Here is a 26,584-nt window from a genome sequence, read left to right as displayed (position 1 = left end):
GTGCACCATGCAGGATCTTGAAACACTGGCTTGGCGTGGGCACCAAGAGTCAAGAAGTGTCTTTCATGAATTCATTCTGTCATTCTGAGTGTGGGGACAGGTTAAGTGGCTCACAGAGCTCACTGTGGGCTATTCATTTAGCACACCCACCCAAAGCCTGGTGGCTAGAGAAGATACACATACCCGGAAGGCAACTGGTCCTGAATAGGAGAACCAGATGCTGGTGCATTTCCATGGAATGTTGCCAGGCATTTCTCGAACTGTGTAATAGTAAAAATGTCAATTACTTCTGGTGTGGAACCTGTTCAAACACAGGCATATAAACATAAATATGTGTGTCAAGATGCCTTTAAAAGACTTGCATGGATGCACACTAATGCAAATGCTTTAAAATACCGAAAACAGAGGCTGGGAAGGTGGCTTGGTCAGTAAAGTGCTTGCCACATGTTTAAATAGACCTCAGTCTGGACCCCCAGCACCCACATAAAAAGCTAGGTGTGGCAAGGTACACCTGTAATCTTGGTCCTGGGGAAGTGGAAAGAGACAAACCCCAAAGGCTTGCTAGCCTTCTCAGCAAATCTCAAGCCTCAGGTCTCAATGAAAGACAATTCTCAAAACATAAGATAGATGATAACTATAGAAGACACACAGCATCGACCTCTGACCTTTAATGTTCACACATGCAGCTGCATATTTGTGCACACACACAAGAGCACATATACAAACACACAAGAACACATTTACACATGTGCACACACATATGCACATTTAGGAGGGCTAATTTGAGAACGCTTTACAATGTGAGTAGTGTATCCATGGTGACTGTTGTAGATAGGTGGGGCCTCTGTGCTGCCCTGCCCACTGGTACATCCTGCTTGCCATGTAACATGGGGGAGAAGCCAGCCAACTGTGACAAATCATGTCACAGAGAACATGATATCCAAGATCCTCAGGAGGTACCACCCTCTGTCCATGCATCCTCTGCTTCTTAATTTTTACTGGAATATCAAAAGTGACAGAAACAGAGAGACAGAAAGAGGGCCACTCACAAAGAGGGAAAATCAAGTGACAGAAAGTAAGCCACAAGCACAGGCCAAAAGGTAATGCAGGCCGAAGGCTCTATCTGGATGACAGCTGGTAGTCCATGTTTTGGGTCATGGTGCCTCCTTCCCTAACTGCAGTGGCTGCGAGCTTGCATTCTGGGCATGGCACCTCCTCTCTCTCTCAAGTGAGGGCTTAGGAGCTGTGGTAGGGTCTAAAAATAGTGGTGACTGTCTCTTCTCACGGGAGTCCTACCAGAAGCTGCCTATGAGAACAGAACTTCCCTTTTATGCCTGCATGCCACCCTAGAAACATTGGCACACAGAGACAAAGCCCCAAACCAACTCCACTCAAGAGTCAGAAGGATGGGGACTTCTCCTGCCTCATTCTGTATCTAATTAAACCCCAACTCCAGCCTGACCTATCTCTGCTGAGTGTCCAGGCTAGCCTATCCCTAACATGCCCACTGGCCCAGAGTGCTCTCATGGCCCTTGAGATAAGCAATAGAGACTCTTATCTCTTTGCCCCATTCTTCACCCACATCTCTTCTGCATTGCCAGAGACAGGAAAGGTAGCTAAAAACAGAGGGCTGCTCAGGAGAGACCAAACTAGGCAAGAGGGTGGGACTCCAATCCCATGGCTCAGTTCCAAGGAAGCAAGGGGTCAGACACAGAACTAACCACCATGATGACATTTTAATCACATCCTGGCCCTTGACTTACAAAAACCTCCCGGAAGGGGTTCCAGGAGTTTTTGATGGGAGGAACACCAGTACAGGAAGGGGATGTCCAGAGAAGGCCCAGTATTCCATACTCAGTTCTATCGAAGTTTGCAGATCGAAGTTCATCCTTTATAATAAAAGTTTCCCTGGCTTATCAGAAGTTCGAAGATGGAGCCAGACAGAGGTGTGCAGTCCCTGGTCCCCAACCAGTCAGTCATAAGTACAGGTGGAGGCCAGGATGGGACCCAAACCTGCAGCACGGTGGCTGTGCACAGAGCCCTAATTCTGTGCCTGGCTTTGTTTTCCACGCTGCAGTAAAATGCTAGAGAAAGGCTTAATGGCTGAAGAGTTGGCAGGTGTGAGAAACCCATGCTGGGAGTGTGGGAAGGTAGAGAGAGAGGAACCTGTAACCCATGGACCCCAACAGCTCACGATATCCTGCCGGCCTGAGTGACAGGTCACACAGCTGTCTGAAAACAAGGCCACTGCCAGGTTCCTGCATGGACAGACTCCTGGTGCTGGCCCTCAGAGTGGCTGTTGTAAGCCTTGTGCCTTGACATCAGGGGCTTTCACCACTGTCCTCCTGAAATAGTATGTTGAGTTTAAGTCTCGATCGATCGAGCCATGGTGCTCAGGTCACTGTTTTGCTGGTTCTGTGTGGATGTTAAATGAATGAGACTAACATTCCAATCAGTCAACCCCATACAGACAAGGAGACGGCCCTCCATAACGTGGGTGGGCCTCAGCCAGGCAGGAAGGCTGTCAGAACCAAGGCCAAGGCAACTGAGTCAAAGGAGTTTGGCCAGCAGAAACCTTCACTGGACCCAGGCCTGCTACCACCTGTCCCACAGTAGTTCCAAGTGCACACCACATGGGCTAGTCATTGTTTCTGTCTTTGTCTTTCTCCCCGCCATCTGCCCCCAAACCCCTCGTTTCTGTCCACCCCTCTATCCCCAGATGATCCTTTATGATCCCTTATCCAAGGAGGATCAGGAACTCCTGCATCTACTCCATTGCCGTCCTGGCCAAGGGCTCCATCTTCAGTCTTACACGTCTGAAAAGTCACTATCCCTTCTACTGGGTCCTACCTGGGGGCCTAACTGAGCTGCTCTCCACTCTGCCCAGCCTCACCTCCTCCGTGAGCTACACTTCCGGAGGAAAAGCTTAGCCTGCAAACCTCAGTTTGCTGCAGCCAGGCCCCTGAGGACTTCAGGGGACATGAAGGGAGCAGAGGCAATGGGGCCCACCAGGTGCTACGGTGGGAAGCGAAGTGAAGGGGAACCATATATGGGGGCTGCTCTTCGCTCACAAACCAGTGGAGGAATGAGAGGGAAAAACTCAGGGAGGGCTTATGGAGCAAAGGCGAGTCTCAGGGCAGAGACTACTCTGCGGAAGATGGTTATGGCGGGCACATAGCATGACAAGTTTGTCCAAACTCATAGAATATGCCTCCTCAGGGGAGTACCCCAACATAAACACAGCTTTTGTGAATAGTGAGTCAATAGAGGCATATCAGTCTTAACAAATGTAATAAACCCAGGGCACCTTGCTTAAGACGGGAAACTGGGGGGCTGCGCTGAGAGAGACTGCATGAATCTTAAAGAGCTTATAGGTTAGCGAAGGCCAGCAGGGCAGACACCCGGCCACTCATCCTTCTGGCCCAGAGCCCTGAAATCAGGGAGGCCACTAGAAACAGACAATGGGCCCTGAGCCTCCAAAGCAGCGTCTCTTTCCCTTCTCTCCTGCTCCACGATGCAATTCCATCTGTCGAACTCTCAGGAAAGCAACGTATTTTTAATTAGATGGAAACTCCTGATACGGCAGGAATGATTTCTCCAGATGATCTCAGCTTTGAAAACCCTCCCGCTCACTCTCTTTAAACCTGTGAGATCCAGGCACGACTTTCAGCTACGTTTCAAAGCTTTGGAACATGCCTGCACAACACAAAAGTTAAGATTTAAACAGTAATACCACTAATTCCCCTGTAACAGAGCTTAAACAGAACCGAATGAGAGATAATGAATGTCCTGCTACAAATCACGCCCAAAGATGCATTATCATACTTAACGATTTTTTTGCATAATCCCGCCACTTAATAAGGCTACAAGATCTCATGTAAGAGAATTTTAATTTATTCAGCTTGCAACTCAGCCGTAGTCAAGAAAAAAATCTCAATTCTAAAAGGATTTAGAGCACATTAATGTTAGCGTGGCCCTGCGTAGGCTCTAATTAAACAGCATGTGGGGACCACCAGGGCTGGGGGGAACCAGCCCCCAGAGGAGCCTCGTCCCCCACAGAACAGGCACTGAGCAGCCCTGCTCCCAGACTTCACACTGGGCTGCTGCCTTATACTGTCATTCGTGGCTCCTTTGCTGTGGTTTCAGCACTTGCTCTTCCAGTCTTGGCAATCCCTGTCTGGTCCCTGCAGCCCCTGGAGCCCTGCGGGATCCCTGGGACACTGTATAGGGCCGGTTAAGACTACGCTGAGTCCAGAAAAGTGCTTGGTAAGACGCTGCCAGCGGCTGGCCGTGTGTGCCAACCTATCTAACACGCAGGTTGACTTCTTTAGACGTCTCCAAGGTGACAAGGACAGTCTGGCTACTACTAGCAGACACATCTGCTTTTGGACCACTCTAGTGGGTTCATGGGCTGAGACTGGCATCCACTCAGGGGATGGAGGGAAGAAAGGTATAAGGTGCTCCTGAGGTCAGAGTCAAGGTAGCAGAGCTTCCCCAGGCCCTGTGGGTGTACCACCCTGGGAAGCCACTGCTGGGCCTTGAGGGCTGCAGGGCACTGAGCTGGACAAAGTTTCAGTCATGCTCAGAGTAACTCCAAAGCAACTCAGGACTCATAAGGCCCATAGGACTTGTAGAAATGCTGATTCCCAGAGTCATCCAATGGGAGCCATGCTTACCAGTGTAGACCAGTAACAGAAAGTCTTACAGAAACCCTTAGATGATATAACCCACATACAACTCACGGGGTAGGAGAGTCAAAAGGGCTGCTCTGGGCAGATGAAAGGCAAATGTGGAGGTGGGGGAAAACTCCATTACATCTGTGAACTATCTCTCAGCTCTCAGAAGCAAGACAGCATATGGGAGCATGGCAGCCACAGCTCTGCACTGAGGGCTTCATGCACCAATTCATTCTCACATCAACCTACTTATCCATCCACCCATCCATCCATCCATCCATCCATCCATCCATCCATCCATCCACTTATTCACTCACCCACCCATCCACTTATCTTTACATCCATCAACCCACCCATCCAAACATCTTCATATTCATTCAACAATCCATCTAGCCACGCATGCATACATTGATTCATTTATCCTTCCACCCATCCTTTATCTACTGACCCATTCATCCATCTACTGCCCGCCCATTCATTCAGCCATTCATCTCTCCATCCACAAATCTATCCATTCTTCCTCCACGTATCCAACCAAGCACTTGCCCATCCTTCTTTTGTCATCCCTGAGGCAGATAATGGTAAAACAAAGACTATGAAGTCCCAGCATCTTTACATTCATCCATACTACTGCTCTCTCCAAAGGCTTGTGGATGCCATAACATGTATACAAAGGCTAGATGCTGGGACAGGACAGCTGATCAATCACGATAGCAGAATATCCAAGAGCACTAGCCTTGGTGTGTGTGTGTGTGTGTGTGTGTGTGTGTGTGTGTGTGTTGGGGCAAGTCCACCTTCACATCACAACCAGTTCTTAGCACAGCAACTACTAGCTGGGAAGTGGGGCCCTGACTCTCCTCCATGGGCACAGCATCCAAAGCCATGTATATATACATGGAATCACCTATTGCCAGCTCACAAGTGTTGTGGTACTTAATGCTGAGAGCATACCAAGGGGATTCCCTACATGTATGTACCCCAAGGTCCTCTCTGTTCCTCAACTCTCACACCAACTTTCACCACTTTGGTAAAACAGATACCAAGAGGCCAGCCAGGGTTTGCTAGACAGTTCACTCCCCGAGCCTGGTCTACACTCTAGGATGGATCAGTTTTGTGCAGCTCTCTGGCCTCATACACCATTTGCAGCATGGGAGGATACAAGCATTGCTCTATAAGCAGGAAGAGTAGAGTACGGAGGTTTAACATCATGCAGGGAGGCTTTTGTTTTCTGTCATTTTCAATGGGCCTCCCAGGAAACAATGCCTATTAGAAAGAATATTGGATATACATGAAAAATAATACCAAAACCAACTAAAGTAGTAGCCAACGTGGATCAGAAACAGAAAATCTTACAGACAGAGAGAGAGAGAGAGAGAGAGAGAGAGAGAGAGAGAGAGAGAGAGAGAGAGAGAGAGAGAGACCCTTAGATAACATGCCCCATTGTGATGCTTACGGACCAGCAGAGTCAAAAGGACTGATCCTGACAGTTAAAAGGTGTTATGGTGGTGGTGGTGGGTACTTCATAGAATGCTGAATGCAAGGATTGGATCTTATAAGATGCAGGCACTGCCCGAGGGGCAACCACCCCTGTCTTCATAACCTAGTGGCTTCTCATAGTCATTCTGAAAGACTCAACCAACGCAATAAGACAAGAAAAGGAAATAACCTTTCAGAAGCACACACAGGATCCAAAAATACCCCTTATATACTACAGAGCCATCGGTGATGTGAATCAGACACTCAGGCTGGACTCTAGCTAAGAGATCGCTTAGGGAGAGGGAGACTGAGAGTTCCATGAACACTGGTTATGAACATGCTCTGCACCCACTGCCTTTATATTACTTGTCATTTCTGCCTAGGTTTCACAGGGACATCATCCCCACAGCCGCGGATGGAGCCACCTCCTGTCTACCATTCCCGCTACTCTAGCCAGCTCTGAGGACCCTTAGGCTCGGTACCCAGCACTAAATATCATGATGGACTGGCTACTCCATTGCCTGTATCCCCTGATAACAGTTCAAGATCACAATACTGACTACCAGAGTCCACACTGAATGATGGCTTTCACTCTTCAACCCAGTCTCTCACCCCTCTGTGAACCCTGGAGGTCAAAGGCAGCTGTAGGATGGAGTTTTAACTGTCAACTTGACACATCTAGAATCATCTGGGAAGAGGGGAAGAGCCCCTCAGAATATCTGTGACTGATTATCTTAAAGATATTAACTGATGTGAGAAGACCCATCCACTATAGGCAGCACTATTCCCTAGGCTTCATGATCTCGGGCTGTGTAAGGCTAGAGAGGGTGCTGAGTATCAGCATGCATCCATCACAGCTTCCTACCGACTTTGGACTTTAACAAGGAATTAGAGGTTAGATAAACCTCTTCCTCCTTAAATTGCTTTTGTAAGAGTATTTTAATGACAGAAACCAGAAAGGAAACTAAGAGGAGCAGAAAAGAGGGATGGAGGTTCATGACTAGGAAGGGTAGACCAGAGTAGGACTGCCCCAACTCGGAACCCCAGATACCACCAGAGCCCTGACAGATGGCTGCAGTCACCCTGGAAAATTCACCTTGAACTGCAGGGGCTCCCTCCTCCTTCCCCACTCACAGACTTTACTGAGATAATGGAAAATAACCCACACAACCAAATGCTTAGTTCTCGCTGCCAGGCTGCCGGCTTAATGGAAAAGAGAACTATCTCACTTTCAATTAATGAGAATTAATGAATGAAGAATAAATCACAAATAAAGAGAATAAGCATTAGGAACACATTTTTAATAACACACCAAGTAACTCCTAAATTGGCCACAGTCTCGTCCAATTGGAATCAGAAATGCCTGTGGGGAAGCAGGATACAAATGTCAGGCTGCTTTTTTGCAATTTGATTTAAAAAATAAAAAGAAAACAAGAAATGGGGAAAAAAAAAAACAAGCTTCCAAATGAATATGGGCTCCTGGGCTCCCAGAGGCACTGTCCTGGACCCATGAATAGAATAGTTAGTCCATTTAACAGGTCCAGAGGATACAGAAATGGCCTCATTGATGGCAAGAAAATGGCAGGGGAGCCAAGGGCAGGATCAGATTTAGAGGACACTACGGATGAGCAGGCACATGCAGGTAGGTGGCAGTCCCCTCCTGGCCTCACATGACAGTCTTGAATATCCCATTGTGAAAAGTGGCCACCTATGTTACTAGGACCCCAGAGCTGACTGAGGCTAGAGCTACAGGCACAATTCCTTCATGTTCCCACACGGTGGGCTGAAGAGTGGCCTCAGAGATGTGTCCCTCGAACCAGCCCTCTTTGTAATACAGTAGAGGAACTAGAGATAAGACCAACAGAGATTGAATGGGTCCTAAGAGCCATAACTGATGCCCTTGCCGTGGAAATAAAAGACAGAGACTGCAGAAACGCCGCCAGGAGCTAGGAAGATGTATATGTGGCTGCTGGCAGCCAACAAAAGCCAGGAAAGGCCTACAATGGCTTTGCCCTGGATCCCCTAGAAGGGCCCGCTCTGCTGATGCTTTGGTTCAGATGTCTGACCTCCAAACCCACTCTGCTGATACTTCTATTTCAGATGGCTGACCTCCAACCTGCAAGAGGGTCAACTAGTCTTTCAATCTGCCCAGCCTGTGGCCATTTGTCACCATATCAGGACAAGTCCACCTTTCCATTCCAGAAGGAGCTTGTAGAGACCTTATCCATTAGCCTTCCATGGTACATCAGTTCATCCTGTGCATTTGCAAGGGCTGGAGCAAGCCTCCTCAAGGTCTGGTCCATGTTGCCCTCCACATACCTATTCAAAACTTCCAGAGTACCTACTGCCTACAGCCAAAGACCTGCTGTCTACCACGTTAAGCCATGGCTCCCTGGTTCTGCCCACCTTGGTTCAGTCCATTCTGAGCACGGGTGCCAAATAAACATGTTCTTTCAACGAGTCCCACCCACCCTGTGACCAGGGACTTCACCATGTCCATGCATCACTTTCCTATGAAAAAGACACTTTCCATCACCCTGTAAATAGAGCCAGCGCCATTCCATAAATAGAAGGCAGCCATAAAAGTAAACTCATGCCATTAAAATGAAAAATGCCATCCACATCCCGTGTAAAACCCTCTTTCAGGCTAACAACAGTATGTGCCCTTGATTTGAGAGGAGGCTGTATTTGAGTGCGAAGGGATGTTAGGATGTCTGAATTTCCCGTGCCAACCCCACTTGATGGGAACAGCAGTCTGCCTGAAGCCCCACATCAAGAGGTCACTTCCGTGGGGTCCCATCTTTGTATCAGGACGTCATACCTTCATCTTCATGAAGATAAAGCATCTGCCTTGTCAGGACTTCCAGAAGGTACAGAAGAGGAGATGAACCAGGCCCTGACCTGACTCATGAGCCATCCTGCTCAGAACGCACACACGAGCACATACAGAACACAGAGCACAGCACAAACATACACACACCCAACAGGCACACCACACATATGCATACATGCACACCACACATACATTAGCACATATACACGTCCCTCCTGCCATATATACACACACACATCACACATCTCTCACACACATATCCTCCCACACCACACATGCACACCACATACATCACATACACACACCTCATATCCACCACATACACACCACACACATATCCCCACACACAAGACAAACACAACACATATGCCACAACACACACATCACATACATTTCCCCAACACACTACACATACACACCATACACCACACACACCACACATACACACCATACATCACACACACCACACATACACACCATACATCACACACACCACACATATACCACACACATACACACCCCACATACATAAGCACATCCACCTCACACACACCACATACACAAACACACCATACACATATCATAGACATACCACACATACATCACACACACACACAACACACACATAGTACACCAAATATACATGTACACATATACACCACACATACCTTACACACACCACACATAAAATACACACACACACCACATACACATATATAGAAATATTTACCACACATACATATACATGCATACACATATACCCCCATACACAGGGGCAGGCTATAGCTCCTGGAACTTAGGATCCCTCCATTACTTGTATATGCTTCCATTGTTTCTTGAAACGAGCCCACAATTTCCCATAAACCCCTTGTGTAAAACAAGCCACTTTTGCCTTGGTTACATAAGGCCTGATCTGAGATCAAGGTGTGGGCTTCTCCCACATGTGAGGCACTCTTTCCCCACAGGTTCCAAGGGACAGTGCTCTCTGCAGCATGTCCCCAGACACTGCTTCTGGCTTTATGTGTCTCTTCCAGCGCTGTGTCTGCATGAGTGTTATCTGTGCATACATTTGATGGCAGTAGGAGAGGGGGCATCTATACAAGGGCTTCTTTTGGATTTTAGAAACAAGAGCTGAGTTCCTGAGTTCACCTGTTTGAGGACCAACCAGTCGCTGATCCCTCAAGGCATCCTGATTTCAGAGTGCACAAATTCTGCTCCTGTTCCATCTTCCACATGTATCCCAGGGAACCCTAGCCAGAGACCCTCATTTCCTTCCCCCAACACACATTCAGAGCCTGCATACAGTAAACACTCAATACTTGCACAGTAAAAGGAGTCTGGCATACCTATTAAGGCTGTTCCCACGGCAACAGGCAGAAGGAACACGAACTGTCACTGTGCAGATGTTCCCTGGGGACAGGAGGTCTGAGGATGCAGTCCGTGTCTCTGTGAAGGTGGGGCTATTTATAAGGAGGGCTCAGGCTGTATCAGTGAGGCGGATCGGAGGGCCCGCTTCACTGCCTCTGTGCTCCTGAGAAAGGAGGGAACTGGCTAATAAAATCTGCCTTTTCTGAGGCAGGAGCTGGCTTTGAAAAGTGTATGTTTTAAAGGCCGTATGACCTCTTCTAAATATACCTGGAAAGATCACATGGGCCCAGCAAGCTCCATGCAGGATGATCCTGGGGACAGGTCTGCCTATGGTCTCCTGAGGCTTTTGCTGGGCCTTGTCCTAGAGGGTAGCTTATTTGCCCCAATTTAGAGCTTCTAGACATGTCAGGCCCTGTGTTGCCTGAGATGGGACAAGGACACAGAGAAGAATGGCTAGGGGGCAGCATAGAGGAAGACAGCATTGTTCCCTCTTCTGGTCCCTGATGTCAGAGCCAGAGACCATTAATCCAGAAGCCAGCCTCAGCACCAGAGATCAATCTCCCACAACTCACAATGACTCAACTTGAGTCCCACCTAGGGGATGGTCAAAGAGTCTAATTTCCTTTGTGGGTGGCCTCTTACTTTACGTCTTGAAACTTCTGATGGGCCCTGTGTCTTGCATGCCCATCCCAGCTATGCAGGGTCCCTGAAGGTCTTCCTCACTAGAAGCAGATCTAGAAAGAGCCCTGGCATAGTTACCTGGCCCTTGCCTGGGCTTCAAGTTCATACCTCTGGAGCTGTGGCCAACATTCTGTGCCTCTGTCCTAGAGTTTCCCCAAGGGCAGAAACAGTCAGTCTCTTGAAGATGGGCTGAGGACTAAACAAGGTGACGGCTAAGAGCTATCATTTTGATCACCTGCATGCTCAGCACCCCCAGAACTATGCCTTGCCTCTTTGTCACTGCAGAGTTGACCCCACCTTCCCTGCAACCATCCATCCTGGCTCCAGAGAACCATGACAACCAGATCAGTCTGTAAAAGCATAAATACAAATGCCGTAGGTGTGAGGGCATGCCAGAAGCACGTTTGCTACCCGACTATACTGAGAGACCCCCAAAGGAAGGCCACTCTTGCTGACATCATTCACATCCAGACCCATTCGGGCTCCATGCTATGAACCTTGAGCCCACAATGCCCAGCTTAGGTTAAGTCAACAGTCGCCACTGTCCTGAGGCCTACAGTGAAAACTCTGAGGTCCACACCTGGATGGCCTGTTAGTCATCCCTGCTGTACCAGAGTCCAGGAGCTGCATGAGAAATCAGGGCCTAATGGGTTCTCTGTCTACACAGAGGACATAAGACAGGCAAGGCCCCTATCTACGCTCCTGGAATAGCCAACTGGCAGTTCCTAAGAGCAAGACCAGATATCTAAGACCCATTTAGACCTTCAACAGAATGGGCTGAAATGAACTGGGGGTGGGGTGGGAGCCCCTTGTCCATAGAGGCTGTTCCTTGACAACCTTAGCCTCTACATTCTCTGAAGAATTACATACAACAAAGAGAAGAACACACAAGACAAAGAGAAATGTCAGGAGAGCGAGCGAATAGTGAAGGCACGAGACACTGCTGGTCTTAGTGTGGACTTCTATTGCTGTGCTAAAACGCCTTAACCAACAACGTGGGGAGGAAAAGGTTTGTTTCATCTTATACCTCTCAGGTCACACTCCATCACTAAGGGACACCAGCGCAGGAAATCAGAGGCAAGAACTGAAGCAGAGGCCATGGAGGGATGCTGCTTACTGGCTTGCTCAGGCTACTTTCTATTAGTACCTAGGACCACCAGCCCAGGGATGGCACGGCTCACAGAGAGTGGAGCCTCCATGTCAATCATCAATCAAGAAGTTGTACCACAGGCTTGCCCACAGGCCAATCTGGTAGGAGCATTTTCTCAAGGGAAGTTCCCTCTTTCAAAATGACTCTAGCTTTTGTCATGTTAAAATAAACTAGTCAGCACAGTTGACCCCTCATCAACTGGACACACCAACACTGTTAAAACATAAGATCTCAATATTAATATTATTGTAGTGTAAAACATTCCAAATTCTACAAGTCTGAGAAGCTTTAATAATTCAAATACTTTAAAAGTTCAATCTCTTTAAAATGCCCAGTCTCTTTCAAAGCTCAAAGTTTGTCTAAAACATCCAAAATTTCTCTAAAATTCCAAAATCTCTTGAGTAAGGGCTTCTGTAAGAGCAAAAATAAGTTACTTTCTTTCTTACTCTTAGAGGGAAGAATCAGGGCACAGACACAATCAAATCAGCGAAAACCAAAGGCCAACAGTGTGAAAGGTTCAGTGCTAGCTATCTTCTGGGCTCTTCCATGGCACTTAAGTCACTTTTCCAATCCTGTCCTTTACAGCCTACATGGCTTTTCCCCTTGGGTCCAGAATGGCTCCACTCCGTGTCTCCCATTGTCCTTGGCAGTCATCCCATGGTACCTCCAAACCCACCATGGTCTCTGTAGCTAGGATGCCTTCACCAGCAGCCATTCCTGGTCTTTCTTCAGGAACTCACTCTTCCACTTGGTACCAAGCCTCAACTTCTCTCCATGAGTCAGTTCTGGGGCTCCCACCGCAATGAAGGCTTCACACGCACTAATGGCCTGTCTTGGCTTCTCATGGTGTCAAGCCTCACTCTGAGCTCTCCATAGCCTCTTCAAAACCAGTCCCCCCTGGGAGACTCTTACACATTGCAAGTTTGGCTGTCAGGATGAGGTGTGGCTATGGTCACCTCTGGCCCATACCCTTTATGTGCTAACTCTGAGGAAACACTTCTCAGAAGGTTCTGCCTCGATGATGTTGGTCTCTTCTTAGTTACAAACTGATTCTGCAGCCCCAAATGACCAGAACCACAAATTCTTAATTCAAAATATCATAGCCCAAGTGGAGTCTTATTTCCTCCCAAAACTTTAAAAGTCAGACTTCCATCATCTACACTGTCCTCAACATTATCGTTCAAGCTCTTACAGCTTCCCATTAAGCTCTGAGAACTCAATCACTTTTCCAGGCTAAAATCCTCCCACAATTCTCTCCAAGACAGCCAGGCCCATCACAGCAATACCCTACTCCTGGTACCAATTTCCATATTTGTTATAGTTTCTATTGCTATGATAAAACAGCACGATTATAACAACTTGGGAAGGAAATGATTTACTTCATCTATTATTCTAAGGTCATAGTCCATCACTAAGGAAAAGTCTGAGCCGGAACTCAAGCAAGGTAGGAACCTGGAGGCAGGAGCTGATTGCCAAGGCCATAGGAGCGCTGCTTACAGGCTTGCCCCTTGTGGTTTGCTCAGCCTGTCTTTTTATATCACCAAGGACCACCAGCCTAGGAATAGCACTGCCTATGTAAGCTAGGCCCTCCTACATCAATCACCAAGCAGGAAGATGCACTACAAGCATGCCCACAGGCCAATCTAGTAGGAGCATTTCCTCAACTGAGGCTCCCTCTTCTCAAATGACTAGCCTGTGACAAGGTGACATAAAACTAGCAGCACACAGTTGGTGCATCTCCTCAAGGACCTGCCTGTGGTCATCTTCACATGGGCAGACTGGACTAGTTTGAGAGTTGTGTCCTATTACCTAATCTAGACCCATGTCTGCATGTGCCCTGTCCGTGGGAGCAGAAAACGGAATCAGCAGGGAGCTGAAAGTGACTAGGGACATCACTGTTCCAAGGTCTCCTCTGTCCTTCCAGTCGCACTAAGTATCCCCTGCAATCAGTCACGTGCACAGTCACACGGCTACTCTAGAGTAGCCAGCCTGATCTGACTCACTGGTAAACTTTCTCCGAAAGATGGGGACCTTGGAGCTTGCCTGTGGCAGTGAACTCATATCCCTGGAGATGGGGCTCGAAATGTGTATAGTGGGTCTGGCCCCCACTTTGTGCTACACTGTTTCAATAAATTGGCTATTTGCTGAAGAAAAGGCCTAAGATCTCTTGGGCACTGTGAAGGTTGCAGCTGTGTACAGCGGCATCTAGATGGGGCTTTAAGAATGCATCCAATGGTGCCAGATTTAACAATCAGGAGTTGAGCAGGATGCAGGTACCATCCACAAAAGTCAGGCCTTCCTGAGGGACACCATTTCCTCCAGACTGCCAATATTTGCTTGTCCTTCCCCGAAGAAGGTGACAGTGTTTCAGATTTTGTCATCTCCATGGAGGCACAGTGATCTACCCTTGAACTTAGACAAGGTCCAGCTGGGAGTGGGGCAACCATAGGTCAGCCGATGCCAAGCACAAGTGACTAACCTTCCTCCCCACCCATCTACACTGCATGACCTTTGCAGCACTAACCATATGGATGTGGCCCTTGTTGTCATCTTGACAATTAGTAACCAGGTCACCAGCCTCCTGGAAGAGGTCTGTGGTTTCCATCACGCAAATCGCTAAATGAACCCTCCAAAAGAGCCAAAGTAATGAGCTTAAGAACAGGGTGTCCCCTATAGGCCAATGCTCACATCTGTTCTAGCTCCTCTGTGTGACCTAGACCCCACGTTTGGCCCCAGTTCTGAAGGGGACCAGAGTGGAAGTGAACCTGTGAGCCACTCCAGGTCACCTCCCTCATACTGGTCACAGGGTTTCACTTTCTTCATAGGAATCCCCTCCCTACAGATGAGATTGTAGAAACCTTTCACTCTCAAAGGACATCTTTGCCCTTCCCCCTCCCCCGCAGACCAGGGAGGATACAGGATTCAGTCAAGCGAATCATGATGCTAAGAGGAGAGAGAGGCAGAGCCAGGCCTTTCCGTGGATACTCTAGCATTCATCCAACTTGAAGAAGGCAGAAGTGAAAGGGACCCAGGCAGAAGGAACAGGGGGAGCCAGGACCATTGTGTCTTGGTTGCTCAACTGAGACGCTGAGACCCTGCTTTCCTAAAAGGGCCTGAGTTACTCCACTTCATGCACCACCTGTCTTCAGGCTTCCCAGTGACCACTGGGTTTGTCTTCTATTGACCTCCTGTTCTAGCCTCAGGAATCCAAAGTCCGCCCTTTGTTCTCACTAGGCCACACTTGTCTCTTCATCTGCAAAAATACATTGTCTGCCCTTCCTATGGACAAAGCCTAGCCTCTGTGGTATGCAGACTGTTCTGGGAAGGCCTGGGTGCTAGGTTCCAGGTGCAGGATGGGCAGCAACAGCAGAGAACAAACCTTGTACGGGTCCATTTTCTACCATTCTCCTTCCAGACGAGAAGACTGGAGGGAGAGCATGTGGGGTTTGCAAGTGTGGTGTGTGTTTATTTGGTGTGTGTGTGTGTGTGTGGCCTATGTCTGTGTGGGATGTGTGTACAGAATTTCTTTGTATGCGTGGTGTGGGTTTGTGTGGGATTTATGTGTATGTGTGAGTATGTGTGTGTAGAATTTGTTTGTGTGGTGTGGGTTTGTGTGAGATATGTGTATGGTATGTTTTCACGTGACATGCTTGTGTAAGGTATATGTGTGTGGCAAATGTTTGTGTTGATAGTGAATGGAATTGGCATGTATCTGTGAAGTATGTGGTAGAGTAGTGTGTGTAGCACATGGTATGTATGTGTTTTACATGGATGTATCTATAGCGTATATTTTTATGTATTCTGTCTGTGGGAAGTATGTACAGATATTGTTTGCATGGAATCTGTGTAGTATACCCAGAGTATGGTGCTACCATGTATGTGTGAAGTTTAGCATGTGTATAAATGTGAAATATTCATACATATGTTTCCACTGTATCTGTATGCATATAAGGCCAACATACATCATATATGTATGTACATGAGGAATGTGATATGCTTGTAATATGTTATGCGTGCATATTCAGTATGTATGATATATATATGTCATCTGTGGTGTGTGCTCAGTGTTTATGTGTTGTGCTTATGTAGTATATTGTGTATGTATATGTTCTATGCATGTGGTTTGTATGGGTGGGGTATTACATGTGTATAAGCTATTAATATGTTATTTATAGATGTGAGATGTATATGCAAGACATATTAATATATGTACATGTAGGATACATGTATATGAGCTATTAATATGTCACAAATATATGTGGGGTATGTGTGCATGAGGTGTCATACATCACATAGCTATATGAAGTATATATGTATGAGGTGTCAATGTGTCATATGTACATGTGGGTTACATGTATACATGGTGTGTGTTAGCTTTACTTGTGTTGTGCTTACATGGTCTACAGTGTAAGTATGTGTTTGGCATGTATTTGTAGGTAGTGTAGTTGTATGGCATGAATATATACATTGTGTGTGGGTAGTGTGAGTGCATATGATGTTAAAATGAGATATACATGTATATATGTCATGTGATAGAACAAAATGCGTGTATACAGAACATGTGTTTATGTGGTACATTGTAGCACGAATTCTAATTGCTCTTAGTTATAAAATCCTGAGCCAGATATTAGGGGGTGAAAACTGAAAGATCAGAGAAGCAGTGTGGCCAGCCACTAGAGAGACCTTTTACCTCAACCAATGCTCAGACTGAAGGGGCGATCCTGCTCAGACTGCAACTGTCTTCACCAAACCTCAGTCTGCCTTGAGCTCCTGTCTTCTTCAGTCTTACATTATCCCTCTCTCCACCCAGCCATAGCACTCCTGTCTCCACCTCACTAGTTAAAGGCGTGGGATCCCAAGTGCTGGGACCACCTCTGTATGATCTCTTGTTTCTCTTTTAGACAAATTCAACCTTGTGTAGCCCAGGATGGCCTTGTACTAACAGAGTCCCTCTGCCTCTGTCTCCAGAGTCCTGGGATTAAAGGTGTGTGCTACCACACCCTGGCCTCTAGTAGCTTACCTCTGCACTCTGATCTTCAGGCTAGCTTTAGTTGTTAAAACATAAACAAAATATCACTACAGTACATTAGATGTATTACGGTATGCATATACCGTGCATAAGTGTTGTGTGTACTTGGTTTGTATGCATGAGGTGTGTGTAGTGCTTGTGTGCAGTCAGGTGGTGCAGTGCCATGCCTCATGGACAACGGTGAGTTAAGCTGCACATGATATCCAAGTGAAAGGAAGAGAGAAGACTTTGGGGGAGGGGTGGCAACATAGCAGGACGGGGCCTGCAGATGGAAGAGAGAGATCATAGCAGGCAGACCTGACTTAGTAAACAGAATGTTAGCTAGCATCAGTGCCCCACAGGCCGACTTGCAATTCTGTGACTCACAGTGAGTATTTCATGTATGCTCAAGCCATAGGAAGCCACAGGCTTTCACACAGTACCACTTGTGTATAAGCAGTGAGAGGAAATGGCCCCCACCATCACCCTCATTCCACAGCTGTATTTTTAATCAAGTTCATAATACATGTTCATAAATTTATATGCTTATGCAAATTACAACTGTACAAACATCTCGGTATTTAATTAAGATATAATCATATGCATAAACACAAACACCTTACTTATTAAGAGGTCAGCGGTGGACATCCTAAGGCCACCCACTCTGACACCCTGTATACACAGATATTAATACCACATATACACATACCACCTGGGTCGAACAAGCAGCCAGTTCACCAGAGTCAAGGACTGGGCCTGGCTTTCTAATACCAAGTTTACATCAAAGCAAGATAAAAGACTGGGCTTCCCAGGATGCACAAGGAAGACCAGTCATGTCATTATGCAGCCAGGCCCAGTGTGTGTTCAGATGTGGCCAGTGTGCTCAGATACCCTAGCACAGCCCATCCCTACTGCAACCTGACTCTCAAGGGTCTTCCTGCTGGCTCTGTGCTGGAGAACTGGGAAACTCAGACTCCAGACTCCTGTTCGGCAAGCAACAGTGAGCCGGTGTGTAGTCACCTCCGTTACCAACCCCTTCGTGCTGTAACTTTCAGAGTTGTCAGCCACGCAGCCAGTGAGACTCCCAGTACAGTGACTGTGGGTTCTATTTAGATTCCATGTGGCACAAGAAGTGATCGTAAATGAGGATAAAGAAGCTGGTTATTTCCAACTCTTTTCTAACCCCACCCTTCCTAGCTGTCAACCATTCACTTGGTCTCTCAGTAAAGTATAGGGGAAGGCTGGGAAAAACAACCTTCAGGCACTGGGAAGGCACAAGCCCTGTCCTATAACATATCCTTACAGAGCTCTGCATCCTAAGAATGGAGAAGGAAGCACTGGGAGCCCTGGGGTCCACCTGAACAGTGGTGGAGAGGTATGAGATCTAGGTCAGCTGTGGGAACTTAGGAAGACACAGGTTCCAAAAACTTTTCCTGAAACATTCAGGCTTCATCCCTTCATTACCTCATAGGATCCACGCAGGGGCCAAGCACAGCTCAACCTCTACCAAGAACAGCAAGGTTGTTCTAACAGCCTCAGGCCCCTACCCAATGCCAGTGGGCCCCACCAGTCCCCACCCACTGCCACAGGCTGTACAGGGAAACAGGTATTTATAACAGGAAATACACACACACACACACAAACGAACATTAAGCCTGAAAGTATGCCTGTTTGTCACGTGGTGTGCCTGGTCCCATGGAGGTCACAAGAGGGCATCAGATCCCCTGGAACTCGAATTACAGATCCCAGGTTCTTTGCAAGAGCAACCAGTGCACTTAACAGCAAAAAATCTCTCCAGCCCCTTCAGTGAAAAACTTTAATGATTTCTTAGTGCCAGTAACTGTGTTATGTTGTTCAAATTCTTTGTCAATTTTTTTAGAAGCTGGTCCAAAACTGGGAAGATAGGGTCGTTGGTAAAGTGCTTGCCTTGTGAGTATGAAAGCCTGAGTTTGATCCTCAGAAACCATGAAATAAACAAACAAATCAATCGAAAAACCAGTCTTGGAATTGTGGCCTGTAATCCCAGTGCTGGAGAGGCAGACAGGGGGGTCCCTGGGGCTCAACCAATGTTGACCTCTGGCCTCTTCATACACATACATATGAGCATACACACATGCACACACACACACACACACACACACACACAAAGTAAATAAACTGATCAATGTCACAGATGCACAAGTGTCCTGGGATGGCTGGAGGGCTTGCACAGATGGTGCTAATTGTGTTCTCTACTGAGACACAACCTAGTACCAGTGCATACCTGCACAGGGTTTTAAGTGTGTCCCTTTCAGTCTGGCCACGCCACACAGGCTCACAGAATGTGCTTGACTTCCAAAGTAGTAAGCTAACTAAATAAATTAAAGTTGGATCCTATTTGCTCAATCAACAGTCAGCCCTCCTCGGAACCGCTGAGGAAGATAACACTGGGTGAGGTGACTTTGAGTTCCTGGGAATTAAGATGCTGGGACGTTGCGCTGGGGCAGCCGGACACAGGCACTCAGCTCATCCACAAGCTTTCAATATTAACCCGAGAAAGGCTTTTGAATAGCATACTCAGTTAATGCAATACCCGCCCAGCCATCAAAAGGATTTACAAGGACAGAGAGCTAAACTTAAATCCATAGTTAATGGAGACACATAGGGATGTCTCCTCCAGACAAATCCTAGTCCTGTCTCGTTTGGATCCGAAAGGCCAGAAATCCATGGATCACTATGGACCACTGCAAGTCTCTCTGTACTGGAACTGTTTTTCTATCCTGACAAATATCCAAAACAGAGATTGGGCTGCTGTGCCCTACTCTAGGTGCTTCTAAGAGTTCAAAAATGTTTATAAACCCAGCTGTTACCCTAACTCTATGTCCCGAGTCCCACATAAATAAGAAACTGTGGGCACAGCCTCCTGTCCCCTTCTCCTTCCATCCCACACCCTTGTCTGCTCCCACGAGGCAGCTGGATCCAAGCAGGGTTCCCAACACATCACTCTTTCCCTGACATGTTCTAGCTCTGAGAAACCAGAGTGCACAAACCCTGCACAAACAAGTAGGGCGGATTATGCTTCAGTAGGGTAGTTAAGGCACCCTACTAATGACTGAACCCCACGCTTTAGTACACACACCAGCCCCCAGCCCTCTGCCTGCCTCCACTGAGTAGGCACGGTGGGCAAGGCTTGTTCTTACAGAAACTGGACAAACCAGGGCTGCAATTAGGACCACAATTCTCCTCTCTCTGGGTTCACAGCCCTATTCATCTGTGCAGTCGCTGCAAGACAGACCGGCCAGAATGGGATAGATTAGCCATGGGGTGGCCTGTATCTCCACACAAAAGGGAAAGTGTGGAAAAAACGGTTCCCTGGGCCCCTCATTCTTCACCCCTGGAGGGGGAGGGGACCCAAATTCATGGAAGTGGCTATTTATACAGCTCCTTCCCACTCCATCCCCAGGCAACAAGTAACAATTGTCCAAGCTGCCTGGCTCCCTCTCCCCTAGCGGATTTCAGTCTGCAGCCCAATTCTCCAATAAGGGCCCTGTGCCTCCCCTGGGAACCACAGTCTCCAGCCTCTCACTGCAAACCCTAAGACCTATCCTGAGGCTCCTGCTTCTGTTGCCAGAGACAAAAAAAAAAAAAAAAAAAAAATCTATGCAAACAAGGACAGGAATGCCAGCCCTGACCTCCGTGACAGAAAGAAACAGCAAAGGGAACTGGGATGCAGGGTCATAGAGGCAAACACTCAGGGTGGACAACAGGAGCTCACAAAGCCCCATAGGGCAGGGTAAACGCTTGGGCTTTTCCTCAACAGCGAGCTCCAAGACACTGTGCCTTTGGGTCCTATGAGCCATGGCCAGTATGTATCACCTTCTCTTTTACCCTACTGTCTGTCACGACATGATCGTGTCTATCCGCATCCAATACCCAGGCTTCTATAAAGGGCTGCCTTGCAAATCCACCCTCGGGGGACATCCCCCTCCACTTCAGAACACAGGCGCCAATGCACGCTACCGGTGTGACCTCTTCCTCTTGACCAAAAGACGGAATCTAGCAGCTTAGAAGACTCCTTGACTAGTACATCCCCACCAGGCAAGACAGGATGAATGGACCCATCCACTGGATCACGTCTCCAAATGACCAGGATCTCTTTGTAGTAAGCAGCTTACTACAACATAGTAACTCTAGTAGGCTAGATAAACTCAGAGGAGCCATGGAACCTCAGTACCCATGCTCTTCCCTAAGATGAATGCCCCAACCAACAAAGAAGAGTGGAAAGCTTTGGGAGAGAACTTGTGGCCCAACAAAGTCTCAAAGTATAAGGACCCATAACTTGAAGTCTGAGGTATACCATGAGGTGATCCCCCGCCCCAGCTACCTGGCAGAGGATACCTGGTAAGGACAGCTCTCTGGTGGTGAGGGGGTTGCTGAAGGAAATGACTCATATTTTCAGGAAAGAGTTATCTCAATAGCAGGGGACCTCAGCCAGTGGCAGGATCACCCACTCATGAAGTAAGTCACCTAAACTTGAGGAAAGATGGGCCTCCAACTCTAAGAAGGGCCTGGGAGTTCCAGCTGAGCAGGATCACCTACCTTCAGCAAAACCTAGCTAGCTTCTCCAAAGTAACACCTGAAATCAAGGGAGAACAATGTGGAGCAGGCCCATAAGCCCTCCCAGGTTCCAGGGGGCTCCTGGTGTCCAAGTGCTCACTAGTTAGGCCGGGAAGCAGCCGAATGTTGCAAGCCCTTCCTCCTCAGGAACATGGAGCTAATGAGAACAGTTGTCGGGAACCTGTACCAGCACTTTCCAGGGCTCAGTGTTCCCTGCCCACCTGGGGAGTGCTAGCCAGTGCAGGCACAGCCTGTGGACAAGGACACCAACAACAACCCTAGCAGGCTGAGCCCAGAGGCACCAAGACCAAGAGGTGCTACCAAAGGGCAGGCAGTTTCTGAAGGTGCTCACCATTTGCTGTCTGTCAGCGCACACCAACTAACTCAAAGGCGGGATTCCCAAAGGGCTACTGTGACCATAAGATCACAAGTTCAATGTGTACCACGTAAGTCTCAACAGAGTCTCGAGAAGTGAATGGGACAACCCTGCAATCTAGAGGGGACCAGGAGGGCAAAGGAACCAAAACTTGCGCGGACCTGGGCATTACGGTGATGAAGAATTTTGCCCACCTAGCCTGAGTCTGATGGGTACCCAACTCCGCACGGAAAGTAGCATGGGTCATGTCAGTTTCGCCGTCCTCACCCCTTGACACCTTTGCTTCCCCAGCCCCCAATCCATTCAGTCCTGGCCTGCTCAGCACTGGCTTCGGCCAGGCTACCAGATGGAGCACTGGTGCCACCTACCGAGGGTCGATGGCATGCGGGTAGGCGCAACTGCCACGGAGCCTTGCGGGGCAGGGGATGGCAACTGCAGCCTGGGCATAAGCCCGGGCTCCGGGACTATACCGGAGCTCGCCAGGCCCCAGTACGCCCGGGCTCGCGCCTAACCCGTGCCACCCCTGAGCCCCGAGGCTCCTAGAGGCGGCAGATTCAGCGCTGGGCTCTGAGGAGGCTCACGCCACTGGCCACTCCAGCCCCGCAGAGCCTCGGCCCACCACGCTGGCAGTGGTGGAAGGTGCTGGAAGCAGTATCACGCGCAGGGACCGCCACGAGCAGTGCGGGGGACCGCGCGCGCCGGGAACAATTACCTTCTTTGAGGAACTGCGCGTGAATCACCAGGACCAGGAAGCAGCAGAGCGCGGCCCCTGCGAGTGCCCAGAGCGCCTTCAGGAGCTGCATCGCGGAGTGCCAACTCGGCCGACGCCCCCGAAGTCGCGCAGCGAAGGTCCAGGCGCCGCATCAGCGCCCCGCTGGGTGCAGCCGCCGTGGCCGCCCGATCGCGCCCTCCATCCGCCGCCAACGCCGCGCTCCGCCGCGACTGGAGGCGCCACTCCGGGAGGCGATCTGTGTCTTTTGGGCAGGGGGAGGGGACGGCGCGAGGGAGGGCGCCGGGGAGGGGGCGGGCGGGGGCGGGGAGGTTAGCAGAAAGTCTCGGGCCGCGGCGGCCGCCACTCCGGCCACTCGGCCACCATCGCGCGCTGCGGGGCGCCGGGGGCCCGGGCGCGGGGGACTGGCCGCCGCGGCCCCATGAATCAGCCCCGCCGCCGCCCCCGGAGCCGCGCCGCCAGCAGGGCCCAGACCGGCCGCGGATTGCGCAACGGCCCGGCGGGCTTGGGGGGTCCGGCGCGGCCCCGGCGCTGATCGCCTGTCGCCTCGCGCCAGAGATTCTAGTCGCCTTCCTCCGCTGCTCTGCCGCCGCCGCCTTCTCAGGCTCCGCCGCCGCCGCTGTCCGCTCTTGCTCGGGCGGGGGGCTTAGGGGGCCGCTCCGCCGCCGCTGCCACCGCCGCGCAGGGCCAGCCTCAGGGCCGGGGCTGCGCACCGCTCGCGGAGCTGCAGCACCATCGCCGCCGCCGGGGCCCGCGCGGCCGGGCCGAGTCCGCCGCAGTCCAACTTGCACTGCCCGGGAGCAGCCGGGCCGGTCCCCTCGCCCGCGACGGTGCCGGCCTCCGCGCCCAGCCGGGAGAGCGCACCTCCGCCGCCGCAGCCGGGACGAGGCCGGGCCCAGCCTTCCCGTGAGCCGCCCGCGCTGGCTGGGGACGCCGGGGGCGACGCTGAGGGTGGCCGCGCCGACAGGTGGGGCCGGAGACGCTGCGCGCCTCGCCGCCCGCGGGACGCCGCTGCTCCGGTGCTGGTGGCGCGCGCCCGCCACTCGGCTCGGCGTCTTTGCAAGCTGCGGCGGGAACGGGAGCGCGGTGTGGGTCTCTGTCGGCCCAGGCGGCCAGGCCGCGCTGCCTCGGACTCTGGCCCGCGCCTGCCGCCGTCTGTGCAGCACCCGGGCTGCCGAGCTGCCGATGCGCACTGGGCCGCGGAGGGGACCCCGGGGACCCGGCCGCCCTGCAGCGCCCCCGTCTGGCGTGCCGGCGGGTCAGGTGGGGCTGGTCCAGCTGAAAACTGCGGGTCGGGCTCCACCTAGGTGCGTTGGGGCCTCACTGCAGAGCGGCCGGGTTGGCTCCGTTGATCAGGGGAAGCGAGCCCAGCCCCCAATCCGTTTCTACCCCAGGTCCTCGGAAGAATGCAGAACCAGAAGGAGGACTGGCGGGCTGAGGAGCAACTAGATAGGTTTAGAGGAGGCTGCTGTCGGTAGGCGGTTCCGAGGGGTTTGAAAACAGCACACCCTTCCCCATCACATTGTATCCTAGGCCTCCTGTGTGCCCGCCTCCAGGCAGCTGCGGGACACCCAATAGCACAGGCATAGTGGATGCACACAGCCTACCCCAGAAGAAGCCAGCAGGCATTTCCCTACTGCCGCCTCCATTCTTCCGTAAGGAAGAGCCGGCATTTGTGTCTGGAGGCCCAGAGCTGGAGGCAGTGCTGTCTTTTTTAGAGGGTCCTTCCATGCTAACAGCACCAGGACCAGCACGGTAGGCCTGAAAGTACTTTTGTCTGAATAGAATTTCAAATGCCCAGTTCAGGGCTTTGGATAGGAACCAAGGACCTGTGCTTGGTCTTCTGTGTGTCATTCAAGAGCGGTGTGTGTGTGTGTGTGTGTGTGTGTGTGTGTCTTAAGTCTGGGGCTCACCTGCTTCACATAAAGGCCTCTCTCTCTCTCTCTCTCTCTCTCTCCCTCCCTCCCTCCCTCTCTGCACAAGTGTGTCGGTGACATGCAAGAAAAGAGGCCAGTTCTGAAGGGCTCTTAGAGGTCAGATAGATCAAACTTAATAGGGTGCACTTGGGGAAATTGAGGCCTATAGTAGCGGGGTGACCAGCACCATTAAAGGTAAAGCTGACAGGCCACCAAACTTGATGCTGTCTGCTGACCAGACTCTATTATGCCCACACCTGGGCAGAGGAAGAGCTGTTCGGAAGTAATTTGTCTCTCTGGCTGCCAACACCCCTCTCCCACCCCAGAAGACATCTAGGAGAGAGAGAGACAGAAGTTAGTCAGAGCTCTTCACCCCCAACCTGAAGAGGTGGTCCAGTCTTGCACCAGCCAAGCAACTGAATGATTCAGGATCTACCATAGGAGATCTACCGTAGGAGATCTACCATAGGAGATCCACCATAGGAGAGACTGGGCATTCTCTTGCGCAGTTCGTTGGAGCCCCTCCATCAAATAACTGCCCCCACCCCATCCATTTATATATTCCCGTGCATCTTCCAGCAAAACCATCCACACAGCAGCCTCAGGATCCTGCCCCGTCCATCTTAGGAAGTCTGACCTCCGCCAAGGTCGCTGGCCTACACACCGCACCTGGAACAGTGTGCTCCACCTCAGAGGGCTCAGAGTCAGGCAGGTGCTCATCACACACACAGACTTAACCCCCAAAAGACAGCAACCAGGAGAGAAGGCCCCACTCCTGACATTTGCTCTGTCCCCAATCAGGCGTGGTATTTGAAATCCTGAAAACGGATCACTACCTAAAAAGAACTAACCATTTGAAGGATCCTTCTGTAAACTGAGTTTATAAAAAGAGAAGAAAGTTCCTAAAGAAATGCATGGTCCACCAATGAATTCATATCCACTGGATAGAATGGGTGCGTATCTCCAATTTTAAGGACCCGAAGCATCCTCCCCCAGGTGCCAAGTTCTCCTACTGAGCTGGCAGGAAGTGTTGCTGGTACCCTTTGCAGAAACCACAGGTGAGAAACAGCCTATGCTTGGCACCCAGAGGAGCAGGTGCACTGCAGACAGGGGAGCCCACCGGACATTCGACTTAAACCAGCAGCTGGATAGAGAAAACCACCACAGTCCTCAGGAGGGGACACCAGACCAGTGCAGCGGACACAGAGAAAAAGACCCTTTAAAAGTAGTAAGACTGTGACGGTGCTGAGAATGAGTATCAAGGGAAATCCTGGTGCTGGGGGCAGAGAAGAAGAGGGGGGCTATGAGGAATGCCCCTTCCTCCAGCCATAGCACCTGGAATGCCACTAAGTTGGAACCATTTACGGGGTTCTCTCCAGCCGGCCCATGGAAGGATACTTAGCCAAAGAGCAGCCTCGCCAAAGATTTGCGTGAGCGAGGCTCTGTACCCCAGTAACTGCTGCCGCCAGGGAAGTTAGCTGAGTAAACTATGTCGTGCTGCCCAAAGAGGGGACAGTTCCTACATGCCATATGCCCCAGGCACAGGAACTCAGGTGGGGGGGAAGGGGTATTTTATTTTACATGTCTGAACTTGCCTTCAATTAGGCATGGGGGCAGTAAACACAATAGTTCAGTCGTTACCGTGGTTTTGTCACCAATAGAAATCACAGGTATTTTCATATCAAGTTACAGATCTATGGCTATCATAGTACATTGCTTATGTTCACCATTATTTCAAATTACAGTCATTCTACAGCTAGGCTTTTTATGTAAT

General features: G+C 50.0%; 1 protein-coding gene across 2 annotated transcripts in view; it reads right to left on the bottom strand.

Annotated features, from left to right (window-relative positions):
• Tafa5 (TAFA chemokine like family member 5) overlaps nt 1-26,584 on the bottom strand; it is a 202,667-nt gene that overhangs the window by 106,890 nt on the left and 69,193 nt on the right. The window contains exon 1 of one of the 2 annotated variants that reach the window (XM_057792524.1): nt 22,877-23,118. The exons of the other annotated variant lie outside the window; for it this stretch is intronic. Coding sequence (XP_057648507.1) covers nt 22,877-22,967 — 91 coding nt within the window. The 5' untranslated portion in view covers nt 22,968-23,118. Of the gene's footprint in view, nt 1-22,876; nt 23,119-26,584 lie in introns of those variants that run through there. 2 annotated transcript variants of the gene reach the window in all.

Source organism: Chionomys nivalis, chromosome 17, assembly GCF_950005125.1.
Source record: "Chionomys nivalis chromosome 17, mChiNiv1.1, whole genome shotgun sequence".
Taxonomy (NCBI): domain Eukaryota; kingdom Metazoa; phylum Chordata; class Mammalia; order Rodentia; family Cricetidae; genus Chionomys; species Chionomys nivalis.
The sequence above is the reverse complement of the archived record's forward strand: the minus strand, read 5'-3'. Positions and strand labels throughout refer to the sequence as shown.